Source organism: Tripterygium wilfordii, chromosome 3 (genome assembly GCF_013401445.1).
Source record: "Tripterygium wilfordii isolate XIE 37 chromosome 3, ASM1340144v1, whole genome shotgun sequence".
Lineage (NCBI taxonomy): Eukaryota > Viridiplantae > Streptophyta > Magnoliopsida > Celastrales > Celastraceae > Tripterygium > Tripterygium wilfordii.
Window position 1 is genome coordinate 12165458 of NC_052234.1, and position 18273 is coordinate 12183730.

At 36.9% G+C, this 18273-nt stretch overlaps 4 protein-coding genes and 1 long non-coding RNA gene across 7 annotated transcripts; 2 read left to right on the forward strand and 3 right to left on the reverse strand.

Annotated features, from left to right (window-relative positions):
• Positions 1-521: 521 nt before the first annotated feature.
• LOC119995327 lies at positions 522-1347 on the reverse strand. The gene has a single exon (XM_038841798.1). It carries the CDS (start codon positions 1284-1286, stop codon positions 744-746), a length of 543 nt encoding a protein of 180 aa, XP_038697726.1. The 5' UTR covers positions 1287-1347; the 3' UTR covers positions 522-743.
• A 1715-nt stretch (positions 1348-3062) lies between these two features.
• On the reverse strand, positions 3063-4844 carry LOC119995229. The gene is made up of 2 exons (XR_005467639.1): positions 4392-4844; positions 3063-3473 (listed from the first exon to the last, which is right to left on the reverse strand). It is a non-coding gene; the product is annotated as an uncharacterized LOC119995229 (long non-coding RNA).
• A 2424-nt stretch (positions 4845-7268) lies between these two features.
• On the forward strand, positions 7269-9802 carry LOC119995117. Its single transcript, XM_038841506.1, has 7 exons — positions 7269-8324; positions 8406-8595; positions 8680-8756; positions 8870-8909; positions 8990-9044; positions 9159-9228; positions 9306-9802. The coding sequence occupies exons 1-7, from the start codon at positions 7788-7790 to the stop codon at positions 9516-9518; spliced, it is 1182 nt and encodes a 393-aa protein (XP_038697434.1). The 5' UTR covers positions 7269-7787; the 3' UTR covers positions 9519-9802.
• Positions 9803-10191: 389 nt separating this feature from the next.
• LOC119991306 (UBP1-associated protein 2A-like) lies at positions 10192-13717 on the forward strand. Its single transcript, XM_038837651.1, has 6 exons — positions 10192-10422; positions 11377-11497; positions 11701-11844; positions 12118-12314; positions 12406-12481; positions 13055-13717. Exons 1-6 carry the CDS (start codon positions 10295-10297, stop codon positions 13358-13360), a joined length of 972 nt encoding a protein of 323 aa, XP_038693579.1. The 5' UTR covers positions 10192-10294; the 3' UTR covers positions 13361-13717.
• Positions 13718-13865: 148 nt separating this feature from the next.
• LOC119991315 (protein PLANT CADMIUM RESISTANCE 10-like) lies at positions 13866-18170 on the reverse strand. Of its 3 annotated transcripts, none has more exons than XR_005466209.1 (4): positions 18047-18170; positions 16951-17237; positions 15941-16167; positions 13866-14228 (listed from the first exon to the last, which is right to left on the reverse strand). XR_005466209.1 is itself a non-coding variant. In XM_038837661.1 (4 exons), the coding sequence occupies exons 2-4, from the start codon at positions 17012-17014 to the stop codon at positions 14073-14075; spliced, it is 393 nt and encodes a 130-aa protein (XP_038693589.1). In that variant the 5' UTR covers positions 17015-17237; positions 18047-18170; the 3' UTR covers positions 13866-14072. The 3 variants fall into 3 exon arrangements, 2 of the variants coding, with proteins under 2 accessions (XP_038693589.1, XP_038693598.1); XM_038837661.1 differs by having other exon boundaries at positions 17005-17237; XM_038837670.1 differs by having other exon boundaries at positions 17005-17242; positions 18047-18156.
• Between the last annotated feature and the right edge of the window lie 103 nt (positions 18171-18273).

Sequence of the window (18273 nt, forward strand, 5' to 3'; positions counted from 1 at the left end):
AGTAATTATTGTTTTTACCAGTCAGTAGAAATAATTTTTGAGGGTGTGGCTATATAACTGGAAAATTTGTAAACCTTGTCCGTTTTTGATGAAATTTGACCGGCTGAAGCGAAACGGCGTTTTGAACCGAACAGGGCCGTTGATCCCTGACCCCACCATGGTTTTGTAAAATTTCATCATTTAGGGTCTCAAATCAATTGTTTTATGTTTTAGGGGTGTTTTTATAACTTTTTATATTTTGGTGTTTTATTTCATATTAGGGATGTAGCCGACCCTGGAGGTCATTATCTCTTATTCTATCAAATATATGAAAACCTTAGAGAGTTTCTCTCAATTTCTAATGGATTCCAGCGTGTTCTTACATCTAACGTTGGTTTGATTTATAATTTCTTTTTTCCTTTATTCATCTTCCTGCATTACCAACTAATTATCATAATTTGTTTATTGAGTGCTTAAACAGCTTTTAATTTGAAACTGATCACTCATGTCCCAAGGTTTTAGGTAAGTAGATCGATCACACATATTTCAAGAGAAAAATTGCACAAATACCCAAATCGCCCATCATGTGTACAATTCTTCCAAATCCCACTCCAATAACAAGGAAAATTCATTAAAACAAAAAACCCAAAAAAGGAAAGCCCTCCATTTTGTGTAATAACTATGTGCTTTCCTAGCTAATTAACTGCCGGCCGGTGACAGAAGAATAGGAAAGCAAATTTAAAATTAGAAAGCAAGCTAACTAGCTACAAGCTTCTAGCCAGCATTTCTTGGAATCTTCTATGTGACTCTTGCTTCTCCAAAAGAAACTTCTCATGGCAGTTTGCAATGAACAAATCCGCTAGCCGATTAATCTCATTCTTCTTCTCCTCTTCATCATCAACTTTCTCTTCAAGCCACTGAAGGTAAACTGATAACTCTGCACCATCTCCACACTGCTCTGATGAAATTATAGATTTCCATGAGGAATCATAGTCCCAGCTGCTCTCAGTTGCTGCATCTAGGACCGGCGCCGGCACCGGTAACACATGAGAATTAGAGCACCAGTTATAGTGCAGCCTGAATGAACCCAAGACTATATTTCTCCTCTTATACTTTCCAGTGCTAGTTTTTGTGAGCTGGGTTTCCTTCATAATGTCTATGATAATGGCTTTTGCTTTGGCCAGAACTCGAACAATTCGGCACATGTGTGAGACTACGAGGGTGTGGATTAGGGTTTTGATCTTCATAGAGCTTGATTTCATTGAGAAATTTTGAGGAGGGTGGAGGGCTCTGGAGGTACTAAACATTTGTGTTATTTAGGAGGGAGAAGTGGATCCTGCTCTTGAGTCTTGAGCCTAGAAAATTTTGAGTTTATAAAGATTCTCGATTACAAATTTGCCACTGGACTCATTGTGTATTTAAAAGTATGACATTGTAGTCAAGTATGGTATAGTAGTATTAAGTAGTGACTTTATTTCGAAAAAGTTAAAGGTATCAATGTTGGTAACACAAGAGTACCCGCCTTGTATTGCTTGAACATAGTTTTACGGATCTCAATATTTTTTGTCCAATTATCACAAATACTGAGATGAACGCATACAATTTCATATGAATCATGTGAGACCTACGATTTCATGTAGATCATGTACGTCCATCTCAATATTTAGGATAGTTCGGACAAAAAACACTTGGATACTGAGATGGATCTTAGTTTTTTTTTTGTCCAACTACCTCAAATATTGAGATGAACGCACACGATTTCATATGGATCATGTGCGTCCATATCAGTATTTGGGATGGCTGGGGCAAAAAACACTCGGATACTGAGATGGACACATACGATTCATGTGAAATCATAGATCTCACATGTTTCTTATGAAATCGTGTGCGTCCATCTCAGCATATGGGATAGGTGGGACAAAAAACACTATGAGATTTGTAAGACCGCTGTCATTGCTTGAACATGCATGTGGCACTTATGTCATTTACACCACCAAATCAGGCACTGTAAAGTTTAAAATGCGCAAGCTGGTGACATCCATGGCTTAGCTCATTAATGGCTTAATTTTTTAATCTGGCTGTTAGCAACACAAGAACGAGGTTTAAGGCTGAATCTTCGTTACAGTTACCGGCCCTAGGAATAATATATTGTCCCAGTTACAGTATAGCCATGGATTGTTCTGTCCTATGCCAGCGATTCTCAGCCGGAAACATCTGCAACCACAGATAGATCCATTCAAGTAAGGCCATTTTTGGACGGTCTAATGTCTAGCCACTTCACTACACACATAACATTTGCTTATCTATTTGAGTTTTCAATTTGAACCAAACCTTACTGCTTGTCCTTTCTAATAATGCATTAGTGCTAAAAGGGCTATGATGTATGATTAGGCAAAAAGATGAGAGATTGCCTGCTCAAGGAAGATAAGTCATTGACTTCTACCACTAGATGATGATGGTAAACCCAGAATTCCGCAAGAAAACACTAATTAAAACTGGGTTTGTTGTCGACTTTCATATAAAAAAGCAGCATTGACACATGACCTTGAACACAAATGAAATGGCCAAATTTCCATGAAAGTAACCAGATTTTGAGATTTTAACTACTCTCACTGGATATTTCATCAGCTAGAGATGGGGCTGACACCTAAAGATAACTTGCAGTACTACTCAACCTACGCTCGACCGAGACACCGAGACATAAACAACTTTCTTGCTAATTGTGTTGAAAGAGACTTTGTATTATTTTAACTAACTTGTCAATAAGAACTCGAGATTTAATGCATGTCAAAACCTCAACAAACAACAATACAATATTTTAGAAGCCAGTCCGCAGGAATCCAGAATCTTATTAATTAGTTCTACTACCCTTCTCAGTTCAAAGAAGAAGTAAATTACCGAACATAAATTAAATAAATTATAAAACAAAATATCTTTTATCAAGTGGAATCATATGATAATCAAGAGGTCCTATCATCAAGTGTTTGTTTAATTAACTAGTTGCCAAATGCCAATGAAGCAAAGAAGTGCAAATGAAGAGTGGTGTGTGTGTGTGTTTGTTTGTTTTACCTCACAGTAGCAGGTGAAGAGAATCAAACAAGACTAAAAAGAAGACATAATCACAGTAGGCAAAAGCCTCAGTCAACTTTAGTTCCTGAGCCAAAAGAAAACATTGCAATCAGTTTGAAGATTGGAATGCAGCAACTTTGCTTTAATATATTCCCTCAGAATCACTAGTCATTATCAAAGAAAGTCACATGTAATTCAGTAATTCAACTTTATGTTTCTGAGGCAGACGAGCAGTTCAGGATTCGGTTTCTTCTTATCTAGCTCATATTGACTTGAAACATGTATGCATCAACTGTGTACAGTCACCAACCACTTTATCCCTGTGGTGTTGCTCACCATTTCACATCTATTCAATATCTTACCTCTGATCTTCTCCAATTTGGGGGCAAGCTACTCCAATATTTCTGAGCGCAAAAATCAATTAACTGGAAATAAGAAGAAGAATACATAAAAAGCTTGAATCAGTCAAAATGCAAAGAATGATACATGTGGTTATGAACACCCATATTCAGAAGCTTTGTCCTTCAAATTCATTCAGCCCTGTAAAAAAGGGGGCATAATTCAAATTCATGAAGGTACAAGTGTACGGACTAATTACTCGTAATTAACTTGCATGACAAAACATGATCTCACTTTTTCCCTTAGCAACAATATCAGGATTCATTGAACTAACCCTCACTCCTTTTTTATTGCTTCACAAAGTTGATTTCCCATAATTGTTCTTCTATGTGACTATACTTATTGGTTCTAATACATAAGCAGTTCACTACTCCTTTTGTGTCTTTCAATCCGTCTTACAAGATGTTACTTAAATTGAAAGGATCCTTAATCATTGACAGCTTTCCTGACTTCACATTCAACAATCATTATATGTGCATCCACATGGGAAGTTTAAGTACCAACTATGCATGACATAATCCAAATCCCCGCGTCAATTTCAAAAAATGGATTTGATGGTATCATACATATGAATGCTGTGATTAAAATGATCATACGCGGGCTTCACTACATGACCTGTATTTCGTGTGATTCAAGGATGCGTGCTAAACGAACAACTAGCTGGATCCAAACTACCAAGCAAATACAGCCACCTCGCTCATTAACACATCAAATACCATTGCCATCACAATTACGTGATTATTTAGGGGTTCTGACTAATTTGAGATGGTAGTAACCAACCCCACATGAGGTCAGACGTTCAAAACCCCTCTTTCAAACTTGTAAACAAAAGGAAATCAAATTTATATTTTAAAAATGTTATGCTTACTTCAATTTCAGGGTAGCAACCAAACGCCCCATTCATATACCTCAATTATGAACAAAAACAGAGGGAGAGTGTATACCTTCACACCTTGATTCCAATCAATCCATTAGCCATGCTGAATTCACTTGCTTTGTTCCACTTCTCACACGAACAAATTAAAGAAAGCTAAATTCGAAACCAAACCCTAATCGAAACATATGTGGAATGTCCTTCTTAAGGGATTCCCTAACTGAATAGAAAGCAGAAAAGAGAGAAATGGAGAAAGAAGAATACACATTGTACACTGAACAAAATGGGAAACCGGGTGTGGGTCTTCTTGCAGAACTTGCTCTGACGAAGAGAACCGCAAAGCAACAGAGAGAATTGGGCTTGGACGATGGAGGCCGCAAGCAACAAAGAGAATTGGGCCTGAGCTTCCTTAATGGGCCTCTTATTAGTGGTTTGAGGCTGGGCATATGAATCTTCTGCCCGTTACAGAGGTTCCAACTTCCAAGGTTGTGATTGCAATGGTGAATATGGCATCCATGAGACCATAATAAGACAATCCACGCGTTATTGGAATAAATCACACCTTGAAAGAACATTAAAATATGCTACCACTATAAAAAAATTCCATAGAGAAAGAGAATGCATCTTTATCATGGTTTAGTTTCCTTGAACAAAAACCTGCTTTGTTCTATAACAATTGGGGCCATTTCTTGAAGGACAACAAGTACGGTCTATCAGCTTCTTCTTTTTTGCACAAAAAGAACAAAATAAAGCAGGGGATTGGATTACATTGGACTAAAATAATCCAATCCAGTGTTACTGTTTTGGTGCAATATTAAAATGAATAAAATTAATTCATACCATTACCCCTTATCTCTTTTTCTTTTTTTTTTTTAAAAAAATCCATCCTTTTGTATGAGATATTTATATTAGAATGAGTAAAATTAATTCATACCACTTTGACTATATAGGCTAATTGCTTTTCCCATGTCCTGTGATTGTAGAATTGTAGGTGATTCATTTAGATAAACATCCCCTCACATATTGGAGGTGTCCTTTCAAAGCCTTTAAGGGTTGAACTAAGATGTAGCTAGGCTTAACCTATATTATTTTATTAATCCAAAAATATTGAATATGTCTGTTCACATTAATTGATTGGTTGGAGAGCTTTTATTTTCCTTTTTTTTTAATTAATGTTTGTCATTTTCTGTTTGAGCATCCAACGAATCGTATAATCTTGTAGTGTTCGTTAGGGGTTAGTACTTTTCTTTTCTTTCCTTTTTTTTACGAGGGAATACACGAACGTGTAGGCTGTTAAAATGTAATATTCACAAATCACATTGGTTGATTAAATTCAGTGCATAATAACACCAAATTATGTCAGAGTAGGTGTTAGAACCTACAATCTTTCACGCAGATGTGTTAAGAGGGATACATAGCTAATTTAATCATATGAAGTAACGTTTCCTGTTAGTACTCACTTTCCCCGTAATCTAGTAGGTCCAAAGTAGTATAATTGAATAAATATATATATGCGTATGATAAAAATACTGTATAATATGGTAAGTGAGACATACGAATCTAAATTGTCCATAAAAATTGAATAAAATGTTTTTGTCATTTTGTGTTGTATTATATTGTTTTTATCGTCATTGGTTGTTGGCCAGTGAAGCTGGGCCTGACAAGTCACCTGCGGATCGAACACGCACAAGATGTCCGATTGGAATCCATTGAAAAATATAGAATTAAAGTCATTGTCGTTTCACAGGGATTAGAATCCATAACCCAGTTGTTTTTATATTTAATTTAAATTTTATGATAAATATATTTCATACATATTTGTTTTTAATTATTTTTCTCCAAATTCTTCGTATAGAAAAAGAAATAACTTTATCTTTTTGAAATTAAACCATCGTTCTTCCATCATCAAGAGGTCATGGGTTTTAGTAAGAAATACGGGATATCTTGAAATAAATCCGTGATATTGATGTGTTTGCTAGCCGGCCTCTTTCATACGAGTCATAGGAGGTTGGACTAACGGTGCACATGTGGTCGAAGCGAACAATTCTCTGAGTGTGATGTGGACCTCACAGGGGTGGAAAAAATCCCCCACACTTATTTATTTTTTACAAAGATCCATAAAGTGTTCACACTTTCAACACCTTTTATTAGGACAAGGAATAGGGTTCTTAACACTCCAACTTGTTCTATTCCTTTATCACTTATTAATTCCATTAGGGCAAACACAAAAGCCGTGCAAATATTCCACTAATTTGGGTGTAAATCCCTTTGGGGTGGTAGCCCAATTGGTAAGAGTTATTTATTCTCAAGAGGGTTGCGATTTTATGAGTATTCTTATGGTCACGCCAAAGATAATTTGCTACACTGGTTGTTTAAAAAAAAAGCAGGAAAAAAAATTGAAAGTCCAAAGAAAAATATTCTCCTATTGCTGTGAGCGTTTATATACGTTATTTGAAAACGTGTTGGAATATTCCCCTATTGTTGTGAGTGTTTATATATCGGTTGGGTAAATCTCAATCGAGTGGCATATATGGACAAAGCCTATTCTTTACATGCAACAATGTATTTTCCTGAGTCTAGTGAAATGAGTTTGATCCATAGTAGGCAGTAGCTAGGCTTGCTTAGTGAGTGAGACTTCAGCCTATAGTAGTTGGGCCCCAACCCACAAGTGTGGGGGATGTGCCTAGCGAGTTGAGCCTTAATTCCGAATAACATAAAACGGATAATATTGTTGGCAAGTATGAGAGTGTGGATAAAAATTCTAATATCGTAGTACGATCAATAGTGTACAAACTAAAAAGTAGTACACAAATATTTCTGGTACTTTCAGACACCCTCTCTAGAAGAGGCAATCTTGTAGGATATATTTCTTTTTGCAAGAAAAAACATTAATCTATGTTTTAAAGAAAAGATTCGTATCCGTAGCAGAAATAATTATCAGATCTATCTCTTGTGAACTTATGCTCCCAAGTCCTATCTAGTATTGAATTATTAAGCCATGGATGCCAACAACAATATTCTCCACATATATTTATCATGCATTGCTTTTCTCTTCATGTGTATGAGGACAGAATTTACCATCTTGAAAGAATTTTCTTGTCTTTTTATTGTTCACAGGGCTTTGGTTACGTCAATAAGGATCAGTACGTACTGATAATTATCTGTAATTAGGGAATCAATTAGAAATTAAAAAAAGGATGTTTATACTGCTTTTTCTTTTGTGTTTATCATTTCTTCCACCTGAAGTCATAAGGAATATCAAGAAGAGAATTTTGTCTGAATTCACCATTTCCTGTTGTCATTTCTATCTATTTTGGATCTTTCTCTTTTCCTCTGCGCGGATCGTGATCTTTAAGTAAATCCAGAACACAAGGATTCCAATTACATTTTTTGTTTTTGATGCTGCTGTCCAAGAAAACCAGCCTTGTTTCCTTCTCATTCTTGTCACGAATCAGGTTCATTGTGAATGAACAACAATCACAAGGTTCATTGCCAAGAACAAAGTCAGCAAAAACCAGGACTTGAATTCTCCGATCTGGGTTTGCAACAATCTTTCAACATGGGAATATCACAACAGAACAGAAATCTTCAGCCAGCAAAGCCATCAACTGCACCAACACCAATCCTAAGCGGATTCCAATCACCAGTCTCAGCCTTCTACGCGACGGAACGGTTTATGGGGCTTCCACAGCATGATTTTCAAGCAAGAGATTCTTCTTTAGGCTCCTCTCAATATATGAACACTTGTGCACAGACTCATCTTTCAAGTGACTCTTCAGGGGAAGTTTCTTTTATTGAATCAACAGAGCAGACTGAACTGCGAAACACCTTGCAATCATTTGTCAAGTGTCACTGCTATGGTCATCAGAACAACAATTGCAGAAACATTGATCCAGGGAACAAGTTTCTTCAATCTCCAAATGGTTGTTTACTCGACGACGATTCATCTGTGGTTGGCAAGCAATTAACAGTAGTTCAATCACAAGGATTTCAGGACCACGGAGTATGTAATTTGCTTGCTGATGCTGAGAAATTGGTGACATATGCATTAGGATTTTAACATTGATAAAATCTGTTGATGCAGGTTCATTGCAGTTCAAGTGGTTATTCATTTGCGCAGCCGAGTTTCTCTTCTCAGCAAGAGAAGAAATCTCCAAGGTTTTCTTCTTTAGGTGCTCCTGCATCCTCTGGCGCATGTAAAACCCGAATAAGATGGACTCAAGATCTTCATCAGAAGTTTGTAGAGTCCGTAAATTGCCTCGGGGGTGCTGAGAGTAAGAATTTCTTGTATCAATTTAAAGAAACAAAAAGAAGATCATATCTGCTCACCTTCTTATATGTTGTTTGATTCTGTGTAGAGGCAACACCAAAGGCTATACTGAAGCTGATGGACACTGATGGATTGACAATCTTTCATGTGAAGAGTCATTTGCAGGTACTTGTGATAATTCATAGGACTAAATAAGAACTTGTCTGCAACTTGTTTAGGGTTTTGCTTTTTGGACCTTTAACTGATAATCCCTCTATTGCTTTTCTTCTTCTTTGTAGAAATATCGAATCGCAAAATACATGCCTGATTCTGCAGAAGGTAACCTCGAGTCTCAAAACATCATATATAATACTCTGATATATTGCTAGTTTTGATCCAAATAAATTCTGCTGATGCAGGAAAATCCGAGAAAATACGCAGCACGAATGATTCACCTAAGCTTGATGAGAAAAGGTAGTTAAACTGAAATCAAAATTCTTCATTGGTTCTACAAATGCAATATATATATATATACTCTCATATAAGCACTTACTCTTACATGAAGTGACAAACTTTTTTTTCTGGCAGTGGATTGCAAATCAAAGAGGCCTTGCAACTTCAACTAGATGTCCAGAGGAAACTTCATGAACAACTAGAGGTAAATTCGAGTGTTTTCATCCCATGAAGAAAACTTTAATAGAACTGATATATGATGAGTTCACTTTCCCTGATCAGGTTCAGCGAAATTTACAGTTGCGGATTGAGGAACAAGGCAGACAGCTCAAGCTGATGATGTTTGAGATGCAACAGAAAAACAAGAGCCTCTCCAGTACTCAAAATTCCGACATTGCGTCGCCCGCGAATCTGTCATTTACTACCCTTCAAGATGACGAGGTTTCAGTTGTAAAAGGTTCTCAAAACACTTCCTTCCCGTCGAAGATAAGTTAGCTTCTCGGTTCAGGACTCAGGAGTACATCATTTGATCCAAATACTGTGCCTACTACAAGAAGATAAGAAGCAAATGCATCACTTGGTTGATACAAAAAAATTCATAAACTCTATTATTATATTGTACCTAAACACAAGTCTTTTTTTTTGTGTGTGTGAAGTTCATGGTGCCTGTTTTTTATCTGAAATTTTGTGTTTCATTATGTTCTCCAATAAATTGTAAATGATAATTTTTTTATCATCTTTGGACAAGAACAATAAAACAATCGTATTTTTGAATACAATTATACTACTTGTCCTAGCATAAGTGATCTCAATTGTTAAGGTGTACGAAGCAGATTTTAAAGTACATGTTGATGCTTTTTAAATATTGTCCATACAGCTCAGCAACTGGGATCACTGGGATCCCAAGTTGCTGAGATGAATATATTTTTCGTTTTGAATATGAACAAAAATAATACCTATTAATTTTTATTGTAAGTTTTAAACAATTATGTAAATTCTCTCACAATGTTTTTCTACATTTCATAAAATATAAAAAAAAAATAGCTATTTCAAATTATCAGATCCAATCCCGGATAAGTGATGGTTTTAGTGAGTTATAGGGGAGAACTTGTAACCAAACAGACGCTATATATATTTTTAGGGCAGGTAGCCGAACACGCCTCAATATATCGACGAAGACTGCAGAGCTCACGTTCTCAGCGAGCGCTCGAAACAAACTTATCAGGGAGAGAGAGGGAAAAAAAAATCGAACGAAGAGAGAGAAGGAGAGAATGGAGGATTTTAAGAAGAGGAAGATGGAAGAGACGGGTAACGGCGGTGAATCAACAACGCAAGAAGAGATGCGGTTGCTTCTTGACCCCCTCGCCAAATCTCAGCTCGTCGATCTTCTCTCTAGACTGTGCGTTTCTTTTCTTATATATGTATATAATATATATACATATTTCTTTTTCCGTTCTCTTCTAGGGTTTATGTTCGTGGATTTTTGCTTAAATGCTTATACACAAAGAAACTAGCAGATTTTTTAGTTTCCTTTGAAGGTGTGGTTGGCTGGAGTTTAGGTTTGAAAGCGTGTGAAATTTCATTGCCGACACTGAAAATCTGGGTTTAATTATATCATCTTAGGTTCTGTTGATGTCAGTAGGTATTCTCTCTGGAGCAATATTCTAATGATCTAATCTGCAATGAAATAGTAGTATTTGTCTTTTGCTCCAAGTGAATCTTCGTTTTAGTTGCTTGTTCTACTCTGTAGTTGTATTTGTACTTGTGTTTTAGTGAAATTTTAAAATCACGATTCTAGGTTGTTTTCCTATTGAAACTCAGAGGGATAGGGATTGATGCTTATTTCTTGTTTTTCAGAACTTGTTTACTCACAATCGTGATATGAATGAAATATTTTGGCATTTCTAAAGGTGAAGGTCTAGACTGGTTCAAGCACACATTCACATGAATATCATATGCCTACGTGTTAAATTTGAATGTTAATTGTGTCAAGCTGCAGAACATTAATGCTTGTATTTATCACGGATACACAAGAATTTTTGAGTAAAGAATGTTTCAGCCAGTATACATGGCTAAAACTAATTGATATTCATATGTATGTACTGGCAGGAAAGATATACTTATATTTCAGTACACCATGGCTTCAGCCTCTACGAGACTCGTATTTCATTCTGTGCGAACAGATTAACTTTAAATGTAGATTGCCTCAAATGGTTATGTTCCCTTCTTTGTGTGTATGCAAGCCGCAAGCGTGCATGAATGGTCCTGTAAATGGTGCCGTATGAGCGTTGTTGCAAATTGTATGTTGTGTGATTGACCCTGTGCATGTTTGTTTGCATGTTGAGGCATAAAGTGGACCCCAATATCCTTCAATTGCAGAAGAAATTAAAAGTCTGGCCAGTGCAGATCCAGTCCACCGAAAGCTTTTTGTCCGTGGCTTAGCCTGGAACACTACTTCAGATACCTTGTGTGATGTGAGTGTATTGCGTATTGTTGTGTGTGCCTGGTATGGGGATGTTTGTTCCAGTTGATGTGAGTTATGACAAAAAATATTCACATCTGGAGAATCAGTCTCCTATACACTTGTACTTTACTTCAGTTCTTCATTGAAACTTTCTGGAGGTCTGAGTATTAGTTTGATTAAATGGCATCTTCTCATGTCTTTGTCTTCATTCAGGCATTTCGTATGCACGGTGAAATAGAGGAAGGGGCTGTGATCTATGACAAAGCCACTAGTAAATCACGTGGTTATGGTTTCATCACTTACAAACATATGGAGTCAGCTCACAGTGCATTGAGAGCACCCAGCAAAGTGATTGATGTAAGCTTTAGCCCTTTAACTATTTCCATGCAAACCATCTTCTTTGCCTTGTTGTTTATATGCACTCAATCTCCACCCCCCCCCCCCTTTTTTTCTGGGAGAAGATTATGCACATGCTAATAGGCATGCTTATATGTGTGTGTGCTAGTTGCCATGTGCAAGTGTGCACACTTTTGGTTGTGTGTGTGTGTGCGCGAATCTGAGAACAAAAGGAATTAAATTAGATGGTCACATGACAGTTCACCCCTTTTTTTTATTCTGTTATTTTCATAGGGTCGGATGGCTGTGTGCACTCTAGCTTGCGAGGGATTAAATGGAGTAAGTGGTACTCCTGACTTAGCCCAGCGAAAACTCTATGTTGGCGGTTTGTCACCAAATGTCACAAGTGAGATGCTGCTTAGTTTTTTTGGGAGGCATGGTGAAATTGAAGAAGGTTCTGTTGCATATGACAAAGATACAAATGAATCACGGTATAAGATCATTTACATTATCTACTTAGGTGGAAAATTGTTCATGCCACTTTCCATAAGAGAATCACTAATTTTTTGCTTTAATAAACAGTGGGTTTGGTTTTGTTACATACAAGACAGTGGAGGCTGCGAAGAAAGCTATAGATGATCCACAGAAGAACCTTGGGGTAAGTAAATTTGAACTTTTATCTGCTGTAATATTTTGAGTAGCTTGTTTCTTTTTTCATCTGTTTTTATGCAATGCTAATAGGGGAAAATTATTCTAAATATAAAAAGGAAAATTGAATCAGTAATTTGTGTTTTTACTGTTGCACTTGGAGCATTAGCTGGAGAGTAGTTGGTGGAGCAATATTACTGTGACAACTGATAACTGACCTCTATTGTACAACTATACAAGCACTAGCCACATGATAAAGATGATTAGAAGAATTTCAATTTTCTTGCTGCTGCTCATATTGGAAAAGGTTTACTGTGGATGTACTTTTAATTGTGCCCTAGTTGTAAAGTCATTGAGGCTGTGAAGGGCTACCTTATAATTTGAAATGGAGACTATATGGGCTGTCTTAGATGACTCTTTTGATGTCAAGTATATTAAAACAGTACATGTAGGTAGACGTTATTGGCATTTCGGTTGCATGCTAACTTGAATAGCTTCCAGGATTATGATTTATTTGACACAAATCAAGGATGCTTATTTTGAGGGATTGAAACAATTGTGTTGAGAATCTGTTTGGTTGCAGGGGAGAAATGTGATTGTGAAGCTTGCCGATTCGAAAGGCAAAACTGTACAGACGCATTTACCCGCAACTATGGTTCCAGTACCCATGCCTCTGGCAGCTGTTTACTCTCAGCCTGGGAACACACATATTGGTTCCGCCCCTGTTGGATATACGTATCCGCAACCTGTAGCATCATCATACTCAAATGCTTCTTATCCCAGTCCTCCCTCAGTACCCATGCCATACCCTGCTCAATCTCAAGTTTCTTATGCGCCGGGGGCACCTACAGGAATGGGCGGGTATCCATACTACCTTCCTAAACAATAACTGAAGTGCATTCTAATCGCGGTAACATTGAACAGCTGCCTTTGGTTCCCCTCGCACGCTGCCCCTTTATGGTATTAGTAGTGGATGATTTGTGTCCCGACCCTGTCCATTAGTTTGGCTTTTGTCGCCATTTTATTTACCCAATTGAACCATAAGTTATTTTCAGTAGGCATCGGTAGTCCTTTGAATTGCATGGAAGCTGAGATCTTGATATTTTATGTGAGATGGTGGTTTTATTTGAATTCTCGGATAAACTTAGGGTAGCAAGAGCCCTGTAAGAGAGTATGCACGCCTGTACTGCTGTTCTTATTTTTTATTTTATTTTTGCAATGCATAAGCTCCATCTATGGTTCGAAACTGCATTTTGTGTGCTGTGGGCCTGTGGCAGACATTGCAGAAGACCAAGTTTTAGTGGAGGTTGACATCCTACCAAGTTTTTTTTTTTTTTTAACAATTGAAGTGTTCTCCATGAATTTGCTAATTCACTATCGACAACTAGAATTACTTTTTTAGTAGCGAAATATCCAATTATAAATGTCACATATTTCAGTTTTTTTTTTCTTTTTAATAAAAGTAAGCTACAGAACAAGCCCCATCCGTTAGTTCTAGCCAAGATTACAGACCACTCCCATATAAACCGTGTTATCATTTCAAACAAAATCAAAATGTTACCAGTTAAAGGTACAGACCGAAAAGTTGTATGCGTAGCATGTTACTCCATTATCTGGACCGGTGGAGCTGCTACCACAGGCAGTTTAAGATCAGGATGATTAGAATCGCCGGACCTTTCCCTTATCTCTCTATACTCTTGACAAATTGCACACAAATGACAGCAAAAGTGAGTAACCAAATCGCCACAGGGCTCTTCCTGAATAAGAAATCAACCACTACTGATAAGTTATACATAAATCTCCTCTCTAAGTAATGCAAGAGAGCATAACCGGAAACTAAAAGCAGCATGATCCTTATTTTTTAAGAAAAAGAAGAAAGATGATCCTAGACATTAGGAAACATAATAGTAAGGAATCCATCTTCTAATTATTATTTTCAAGAAGCACAAATTTTTTATAGCAATAGGTCAAGATAGTTATTCTGGTAACTTTGTGGGGGAGTATTTGTCACCTGAAAAGGGGTGGTATATCTGGCAGCAGTCAACTTATTGCTATGATCCAAACTAATTAAGAGTTGCGAACAGCAATGTGAATAAATAAGCTCGAATTCAGTCGCCCACGCAAAAATGCAATCAAGGCATATACAATTCCAAAGCTACAATCTCGACATTTTGCATGGAACCACAATTGTGACATTTTGCAGCTCGAAAGTTCATTTTATATAGAACCACAATCTTGACATTTTGCATGGAAAGATTCATTATCAAAACATGTTTCCTGATATGGAAGACAATGGTCCTGTTTGGGAGTACTGTCAACTGCTGTGAGGTGTTGTGCAGTGCTGTGAGTTATAAAACTGTGGTGCTGTAAGGTGAGTTGGAACGCAAAAAGTTGTTTGGCGCATCACTTTTAAAACTGTGATGCGGTGCTGTGAGATGCATTTGGCGTATCTAAATTACGGTTATATTAGATGACTAATGATATTAATATAAAATCACTTAACGTTTACATCGTACATTAATCTAAAATAAAATAATTGACCTAATTTGATTACGCAGGACAATTCAACATATATTGTAAGCGTTTGAGAGTGCTGTGAGGCGTGATGAGGTGCTGTGAGGTAAAAAGCTATGATGCTGTGAGGTGAGTTGGAACGCAAAAGCTGTTTGGCGTGTCACAAAAAACTATGATGCTGTGAGGTGCGGTGCACCTGAACACAGTTGAAACACACTGCCAATCCCTACCAATGCGAGCTGAAATTTCAAGGAAGCAAAACCAGGGCGCAAAGATATGTTGATGTTAACATGAGCCCATTGTAACTAAAAAATTAGTGAATGCTCCCACTTTACAATTGAAAGCTACTAGAAATTAGACTTTTCAAGCCCCTCAACCCAGCTATGAATAATCAACAACATACTTTGCACTGGACGTGTGCCACATAACATGCAACAAAGTTAGAGTCACCGTTCTCTATATCAGTGCCAGGCACAATGAACATCCAGTAACGTCTAAAGAGCTTCTTCTTAAATTAGAATGCAATGTCTTATTTTATGTGTACAATGAACTACAGAGAAGTAATTACAGTATCTTTCACCATTTTCACCGTTATAAATTTAAATCATCTTATCTTTCTTATTGCATTAATTTTTTTTATATTGGAGATAAAAGATTTTCTAGCATCCATTGATTTGTGGGATTTATCAAAATATAGGTAAGTTTTACAATAGATCCATTGACTATAAATTCTCATTCAATCTTCTACCAATTTGATCATCTCTAATTGCACCCAATACAATGACAACAATAAATCTCGTATATATAATGCAGGAAATTCAATGCCATCCAAAGCCAATAGCTTATGTAGGCATATTTAACAGAATTTTGGTATCCATGGAAAGAATGAGACATGCTTTAGTCCGACAGCAAGAGAATGAAGGGGGCTAAATTAATGAACATGAGAAAGTCATACCTCTAGATTATACTTTGCTCGAAGGGCCCTGCGGTAGCCACATGCATAACATGCAACAAAGCATCCGGGTAATCCCAGCAAAATGCCATCAGTCATCATGCAGCAGACAGTATTGACAATAGCCCACAAAATACAATGGGTCGCGCATGATCCTATTAAAGTTCCAGAACCTAGAAATTCAGCATTCTTTCCAAACAAAAAGCAAGGACAAAAAAGGCCTATACAACCTGAAACAAAATGACAGAAAACAGTTAGTTAATAAATCTCAGTCCAAAAAAAGTATATGCATGATTTTCACAGCACTTTCCCAAAACACTCTTACAAACTATTAAATAAAAATGAAATTGCAAAATAAATATGGATAAAATAATACATCTGCATTCAGGGCTTTTACTAATCCAAAAACTAAAATTCCTCAAAGCTTACATATATATACCTTGTAATCTACTCATTAGCCATCAGATCATATATCTCTCCTCCTGCCACCCTTTTACCCATCTTCCCCCTCACCCTCTTTTCTTTTTAGCTTACTAAAACAAACGAACTCAATGATTCAAACATGGAAAATAATAATGACAATAATCACCAAAGAGGAGGAACAAAGTAGAGCATGTACAAATCTTAAGGCTATTGAATGTAATCAATTATCATTAGCCAACTGATATGTGATTCCTTGGAAATTTACAATATAATTGACCAGACACCTTATCTATCAATATTTTGATCACTAACCACCCATACAGTTGAAACATTTAAACCTTCAATATTAGCTAAATGATACGAGCAGGAATCATGTATTCCCTAAAACAAAGAAAGAGGAAGCCAAACATAGGAACGATAGAATTAAAAGAATGGTGGCAAATATAATTTGCGCTCCAAAACCATAGCTTTAAATCTTGACCTATAAAGCCTTTTAATTCAGAATCTCTTCCCATAGGTATGTTGTAATGATACAGAGAGAGGAATTGAAGAAGGCCAACATTTAATTTTTATGTTCAACTTAAGGGCACCTTCATATTTATCGCTTCTGAAAAATCAACGTCACAGGGCAGAAAGTAGCGTACAGCTTTGCATATCATCGCAACAGGCGCAAATTCCAGACGACCACTTTGTCGTTCCATCACCCCTATGACCAGAAACAGGAGGATCTTCATTTTGCGTAGCAGTTACCGCTTCTATATCAGACTGCCCCAACGGAATATAACGAGGCGGCACATAACTCCCTTAGTTTTTCATTCCAGCAGACAATCAATATGCTGTAGGTCCCTCAAAAAGAGCCCCTCCAGACGTTTTAGCACTGTTCTTTAGAAGCATCAGAAGCAAGAGAACAACAGCACATTAAATCAATATGTAAAAGAATAATATAAGAGAGAACCACCACGGGTCCCCGGATTGGCATCTCATCTCGTTGACCTTAATGACCAGGGCTGAAATCTTGCCCCCCTCCCCCTCCCCCTCCCTCCAGATTTGACAATAAATAGAGACTATAGTGTCAAAAGACTCCAAACCAAATTTGCAACTCCAATCACAAAAATAGCACAGAAAGTATTTAGAGAAGAAAAAAAAATCATAACAAAAAACTAAGCCAAAATTTCATTGCCAATCACCAAAACAAGAAGCACGGAAATGATTTACCTAGCAAAAATCACAGCCAAAAACATATTATTACTTGAACTTGAACCAGACTACACGCCTCTTTGGCAAGTAAAATTTGCAAGCTTAGCAGTTAATCCACATCATGCGATCCCTTCCCGGGGCAAAAGAACAACTGTATCTAACTCAGATCTCAAGTACAAATAAGTTGATCGATAAAGGAAAGTTGTCTCTTCATTAAAGAAAGTGAAAAAAAATTAAAATACAAAAAAACGAGGGTTGAACTGGAGACAGACAACATATGATCTCAGCTCTTCAAGAACCTCCACACGATTATTTCATAATCGTCGGTGATTTACACTAATATCTTGAAATCAAATATATAATATAAAAAATCGCGAATGATGAACGAATCGAAAACAGAAGTCGAATACATAACATCACGACGGGCAGTCAGATTACATCCGAAAAAATAAGAATATCAGATAAAAATTCGTCAAGAAAATCACAAACCAGTAATCGTGTTCGCTAAACAAGCCGAATCAATCCCGCGAGTCAGGTTCTCCCTCTCTTTCCTTATGTGTTCTAATTTGATTTACTGGTTCTTTTTGGATACCTAAACCACCCTTTCTGAATTTTCCAGTACCTTTAATTTTTTTATTTTGGGCCCTGGGCTTTGCTTAATGAAGGCCCATTTGGAGAACATATCAGCCCAGTCATTTTGTTGCAACTTGGAAAGT